This window comes from Cynoglossus semilaevis, chromosome 10 (genome assembly GCF_000523025.1).
Source record: "Cynoglossus semilaevis isolate Cse_v1.0 chromosome 10, Cse_v1.0, whole genome shotgun sequence".
Lineage (NCBI taxonomy): Eukaryota > Metazoa > Chordata > Actinopteri > Pleuronectiformes > Cynoglossidae > Cynoglossus > Cynoglossus semilaevis.
Genome location: NC_024316.1, coordinates 18969402 through 18976227, shown reverse-complemented (window position 1 = coordinate 18976227; position 6826 = coordinate 18969402). Strand labels below are relative to the sequence as shown.

The following is a 6826-nucleotide window of genomic DNA, read 5'->3' as shown; positions in this document are numbered from 1 at the left end:
TATCCCCCCCATCATTTGTTTGTGTTCTCACAGTGAAATTGAACTGAACTAAGAATTTTTTTTTTTTTTTTTAGACTTCTGTCGGCCATGTTCCAGCTGACATTAATGAAATCTTTTTGAGGCTGATAACATATTGTCATAGTTTCCTCTCCTGCTGTTGTACAGAGGTGACGGATGACGAGGTCACAGATCACTGCAGTATCCTGTGTGTGATAGTTCAGCTCATGTCACCCCCCCACCCTCACCCTCACCCTCACCCTCACCCCCGTGTCATCAGTGGACACAGTGTGACAATGGGACGCAGTCAGAGATAAGAGCTGCTATCAGTCAATGAAAGACTAAGCAAATACCATTAAGGAGGTTGGGGCGAAGGGGGGATCAGGGGGGAGGAGGAGGATTACCTGGTTACATAAAAAAAGAGCAGGAGGAAACAACAGCCGAAGAAGAACTTTTAATTTATGTTTCTTGGAAAATTAGTTATGGCTCCATGATCTCAACAGTAAACAGTAAATAATACAGTATATACTGTACATAAAGGCCATGTCAGTAAAGTATCAATAACACAACAAATAGATAATAAATGGTCAACGAATGCTGTCACATGGAGACGTGTTGAGTTATACTAGTCATCATATTATAGCTAAATATGACAAAAACAAACTTTAATTCTATATAATGTTTTACTAGATCAGACCAGGAACGACAGGTAGAGGTCAGTGTTTCTCACCTGTGTTTATTCTGTGACTAAATGATGGAATTCCTCATGTGGAAAAATGTCAAATGAATTCAGTGTTTGTAAAACGAGGTCAGATCAAATCCACACCATGTGAACACGACGTTAAACCCAAATAACCTTTGACCCACTTAGATGAAGCTGCAGAATCTTGAAGGAATAAAGATAAAGAAACGCAACCCTGAGGCCACGGAACCAGAGAGTCTTTAAAATAAGGAGAAAATGTGAGAAAAAAAGAAAAATACATATGTTTTTCACATGTTTTTATTTTACATAAAACTTAAAAATCAAAGTGTGTGACATTCAGAAAGACAGAATTCAGGTAATAATTTAAACTCTTAACTGGAAATTTGACACATTTATTTATTTTATTTTTTACCATTAAGATGGTTCTTTTTTTTTTCTTTTTTTTTAAAAGACAGGATTTGTGATTTTTTAAAAGTCAGAGAGCAGTGAAGGAAACCACAGCGGTTTGTTCTCAGTATAAAAGTTTGTCTGTTTGATTTTCATTGGCTCTGTACACGACAAAACTGTGGTCAATGTCTCAGGACCCTACAATTCCAGAAAATTTGGCAAAATTGAGGCATTGTGTTTCGGATTTTCAAAATCGGAGGAAAAACCTCGACGATCTTACCGATATTACATCATTATGCTAATATCGACCGACCAATATTATCGGACATCCCTAGTGCTGATCACTTATGTATATTGATGATGATAATGAGGAAGGACAGGGGGGGGGGCACCGTCCCCAGGACAGTGACGTGAGACGAGTGGAATGCAAAAAAAAAAAACACAAACAAAACAGACGTCTTCACCGTGGCTTTTCTTTAATGCTACAAATAAAAACTGATGCTCTCTCTCTCTCTGTCTCTCTCTCTCCCATCTGCCAGACAGGATGCTGGTTCGGCTCACACTGTTGCTAGGCAACCCGTTAAATTCCAGAGTGCTGTACGTTCTCTTGGTGCAGGCCTACAAATCATCAACTCCTCCATTAGCGGAGCTGTCAACAGCCGCTAATGCCAGAAGACTGGAGTGAATTCCGGAACATAAACAGCTACAAAGGCATCACAGGCAGTCGGAGCCAGTGGAATAAGAATAATAATAATAATAATAAAAACATTTTTAAAAATAATAACATAAAATAAAATGTTAAGCCTTAAACTAAGAAACTCAAACGGAGAAAGTGAGTGAAAGTGGAGGAGGTGGAAAAACGGATCCATCTACGACGAACAGCATGGAGTGGTTTAAAGGAAATCAACAAGAACACGTCCAGCAGGGCGGCGCTGTGTCACTTCACGCTCCTTCAGCAGCTCATCCTCTCAAATGAAGACTCCCACCCCCCCTCACCCCCTCACCCCCATCTCATCATCTCTCTGTCAGCTTCAATCTTAAAGCCAAACGCGGGAGGATTTAGCGGGAGGACGGACCGTGTATAAACCACTTCCTGTCCTGTCAGCCTTCACATCAGATCCTGTCACTCAGCCCATTCCGTGACCTCAGTCAGACGTTCAACTTAAAGCGTCTCATCAGGATAATGTGGTGTTTATGAGCGCAGCCCTGAGGAGGAAAAGAATCTGTCTGTGAACAGAAATACCTGGTCCACAGACCTGGTCGTTCACCTGGTCCCCGCGCTGCCACCTGGTGACAGGAAAGGGTTCAGAGTTTTTGTGGAGCGGTGGAACAAGTCCAGGCCTGGGAAAAAAGAGGAAAAAAAAAATCGATGTTTCACAGGAATCCACACTCAGTTGTTTTCTCTCCTCTTGGCTAGCGTAGCTAGCGTAGCTAGGAAAATCCCGACAGAATTCACATGATGGTGCAGCCCTTGGACTTGTCCCTGCTGAAGGTGGAGGAGATGAGATCGGTCCTGCTGGACAGGTGGAGGAATCTCTTGGAGAGCCGGCGGATGGGGCTGGGTTTGTTGGCGGGCTGCAGCTTGTCCATGCAGGCGAGCGCCGCCGTCCGGAAAACACTGTGGATGCTCTTCTCCGACGTGAAAGCTGAGCACTCCAGGTACGTCTCCGCTCCCAGCTGCTTGGCCATGGACAGACCCTGTAGGTGTAGACGAGAACGAGAGAGACGGAGGATCAGTTGACTGTCACTCAGTCCAGACAGGAAATAGAAACGAGTGAAAATTCTTCAGGTCTGTTCTCTGCTCACGTTCTGTTCCGCTGGTCGTCTTAACGACGAGCTGAACGAATGGAAAGTATTTTTTATTTGTTATTTTTTTGATTGCCAAGTTTGTTTCTTTGCCAACTACGAATTGATGTAGAAAAATCCATAATCAATCATTTAAAAAATCAAACTTGATTGGACCAATCAGGTGGTGAGATGTCGTTTTGTCATCAATCTCGATGATTGACTTTTTTTGCTGTAACACCGACTCTGTTACAGCAGAGACAGATTTTGTCATCATCTCGATGATTGGTCGGTACAGATGAACAGCTGAAAAACCGACTCTGTTACAGCAGAGACAGAACGAACCTGTTCGTGGGAGATGGGACTCTGTCTCTGATTGGACAGCTCCATGCGCGTGCACACGTCCGTGCGCAGGTCGGTCTTGCAGCCTATCAGCAGGATCTTTGTGCTGGAGCAGAAGTCCTGGATCTCAGACTTCCACTGTTCACGTACAAGAGAAACAGAAACCAGATTAAACCACGGCCCAGAGAAACTTCGTTCAACAATGAATACTGTAGTAACTTCGTGTACAACCCTGATGGTAAAATAACGGGGTTTTTTGTACGACTTTGATGTCGTCCAACTGTTAGCATCACATGCTACTGTTGGCAGTACCTTCTTCAGTGAGCTTTCCACCGTGTCAGGTCGGCTGATGTCGAAGCACAAGAGCACGGCGTCTGAGTCGCTGTAGCAGAGCGGCCTGACGTTGTTGTAGTACGGTGAGCCTGAGGGGACAAAACACGGAGGTCGCAGTATTATTAGTTTTGTTGTTGGCAAAAAATAATAATCAGAAGCAAATCATTTCCAAAGAATATCTTAGCTGTTAATGAGCACCAACAGGCTACAGAGCTGAACTGCAGGTAAACGTGTTCGATAAACGACGTGACCTCCAGACACAGTGACTTCCTCTTCAACCATTTTCTAAAAATCAAAAAATCACAAAAAGGTTTTTATTTTTAAAAACACCACCTCCTGTTCACTGACGTCAGTGCAGATTCAAAGACTGGAAACTGGAAAAAAATGGACCCAGAGTCCCACGGTTTTTAAATTAGTTTCGAAGTAGACGTCGCCGTTCCGTGGAATTACGAACACAATAACTCTTGTGTCAACATCAGCACAGACTTCCAGGGATGGAGAGCGACCGCCCGGGGGTCGTACGGTCTCCTCTCTGAGCTCCTCTGATGAGTGGGGCTCAGGACGGAGAACACAAATCCCAAAATATTTTTAATTACATGTGGACAGAACTCAGCAACGACCAACGAACCTCATCACCACCTGCGTTACGATCACTCGGCTCTTTGGTCCACTTCCTGTCCGACCTGAACGCCGTCTCATTAATGTCACACCTCGGACACTGAGAATGTGGAGGAGGTTTCTATAAACAGCTCGAGGATCCGTTTTTATTCCGTCTCTCAGGAAGACTCCCGTGCTATAAACAGACAGTGAGGATGTCCGCTCTCCATTGTCCTGACTCAGCTGCCCAGTCACTCCAACACAACTCAATTTCCTACTGCAGTCCGCCCGCGGCGGGGGGGGGGGGGGGGGGGGGGGGGGGGTCGAATACACAGCAGGTCAGTTCCTTCAGATACGACACAGTAAAGTCCAAATACCAAGAATAGATACTTACAAATAATCTTCAACCTGATGTGATCAATGGTTCTGTTTATTTCATGCACCTCATTAAATATATAAATATATCTGTGCTACGTCCAGTACTCACTGTTAATACTTTTAAATACTAACAGAAAGCCAGTATTACTGAATGACAAAATATCCATACACTGGAATATCCTGATCTCTCCATTTCCTGATCTCGTATCAATCTCCTCCTCCATCAGTTATTGATTTTTTTTTCTCACCAACTCCCAGTCCAATATTCCTGGTGTTGGTTCATGTTCTTTTTCTTTTCTTTCTTCTCTAGTGATTCCAAATGTAGATCCCTCTGTTCCAGAGTTAGGAACTGATGTTCAGATGGAACAGAGTCTCAGACCAGGATCACACTCTGACTACAGCTACACTGGGGGAAAAGAACAACTCAATATATCGTCATGCCAACAATATCGCAATATATCGTATTGTTGCCCCTGTATCGCGATACGTATCGTCGACAGATTCTCTCCAATACACACCGTTATTATTACATTATATTGCGTAAATGCCTGTGTTTCATGTCCAGGACGGTGTCGTCAGTGTGAGGAGAACACACATCAGTTCAGTTCAGGTTTCAGTTACATAAGATTCTTTTTTCCTGCAGCACACACACACACACACACACACACACACACACGACCAGGCTGTGAGGAAAGTCTCTGTCTCCCAGAATCCCTCACTTGTGCCTTCTGTTCACAGCGAGTGTTCAACATCCACACACACACACACACACACACACACACAGTACAGCCCGTTCAAGTGCACACTCTTGCCCTCACTCCTGCAGATTTCCACCCCCTGCCTGGACGAGGCTTTTCCCTCTCGCCTGTGAAACTGCCCCCTGCTGGCCAGCTGGCTCTGATCCACTTCCTCTGAGCTCAGAGTCTCAGGCAGGAGACTGTTCTGAGCAGCAGCGCACGGCCTTTTTTATCCTGTTTGTCTAGGGTCATTATGTCAGTGGGCTGCAGGTATCGATACGGGTTCTAAAAGTAGAACATTTTAAATATATGCTCATATATCTGTATACATATATGGATGAAGAACTTGTTGATTTGACAAATGAATGTTCCGACGTCATCTTAATTTGCTTAATTTTTGGACAGAAGGAGCAAACGCCATGAAGACAGACCATCAGAAACCTCTGGGAATTGAACCTGGGATCTTCTTGATGTAAGGCAAACTCACTAACCACCTTACCACCGTGTGAACCAAACTACAGTGATGTGAGTAGAACATTGTTGTACATCAAAGTTACAGTTTCTTCTAATTTCTGCAGAAATAATAAAACCAAAATATTTGTAAAAATACATTAAATTTATATAACCCTAAATTATTAAATTTGCCAAATTATTTCTCTGCTGTTAAAAGACGTTTCCATATTATTATTACACAAACATTAACTCTTCTGTTAAATTAATAGTTATAAGAATATAATGTTACAATAATAATAGTAATAATAAAATTTAAATAAAAAATATATTATTATTATCATTATTATTATTATGTGGTTAATGGCTGTTTGGTCTGGTCCTGCACCAACTCTGATTCTTGAGGAATGTGTCTGGGCAGATGTCCTTGCAGTAACGGGGCCTTTAACTGCTGCCAAACAGGACTGACAGATAGCGTCGTTTGCGTAAACAGTGACACAGTAACAACGACAGACGACGGGGGCTTTTCTCCAGACTGAGGCAGTTGTTTGGGTAAACAAGTTCCACAAATTACCCTCTGAATGCGGTGCTGATACCGCCGCTCTGAGGCCAAGCTGAGATTCAAACAGATTGGCTGCCTTTGAATGTGACCGTCACCAAACTCCCACATGAACTCATTTGTATGTAAATAAACGGAGGAGGAAAAAGCCTGACCTGATGTGTCCCACAGGCTGAGCTCCACTCGCTGCTCTTCCACCTCCAGACACGCCGTGTAGTTTTCAAACACCGTGGGGACGTAAGTCTAGAAATGGAGCGAACAGATTTACAGTTTAAATGGGTTGTTTTAGCCACAACTCATCTGGAGTAAAAAGAAGATCGCCCCCTCATGGAAGTTGGTGATTATTCATGTGGAGGTATATAATGGACATTTATTTGAAAACCTTTTTTTTTAAAGAGATTTCCTCACATATCACTAGACAGAGTACAAGTACCACCAGTGGTGTGGGAACCATAGTTTGAGAACCCCTGGGACAGATCCATCCGTTTCCCTTCAGAATTCACTTACTGCTATAATAACTATGCAGAAAAAGCCACAGACTGAGACTGAGACTGAGAC

At 43.3% G+C, this 6826-nt stretch overlaps 1 protein-coding gene and 1 long non-coding RNA gene across 2 annotated transcripts in view; one reads left to right on the top strand and one right to left on the bottom strand.

The window, feature by feature from the left end:
- Positions 1-1853, top strand: part of LOC103385413 (uncharacterized) — a 3673-nt gene extending 1820 nt beyond the window's left edge. Inside the window, exon 3 of the long non-coding RNA XR_522224.3 lies at positions 1627-1853. This is a non-coding gene — a long non-coding RNA (uncharacterized LOC103385413). The remainder of the gene's footprint in view (positions 1-1626) is intronic.
- The window catches only part of LOC103385415 (rho-related GTP-binding protein Rho6-like), a 6405-nt gene continuing 563 nt past the window's right edge, over positions 985-6826 (bottom strand). The window contains exons 2-5 of the mRNA XM_008319289.3: positions 6424-6511; positions 3527-3636; positions 3218-3352; positions 985-2785 (exon numbers count right to left, since the gene is read on the bottom strand). Coding sequence (XP_008317511.1) covers positions 2540-2785; positions 3218-3352; positions 3527-3636; positions 6424-6511 — 579 coding nt within the window. The 3' untranslated portion in view covers positions 985-2539. The remainder of the gene's footprint in view (positions 2786-3217; positions 3353-3526; positions 3637-6423; positions 6512-6826) is intronic.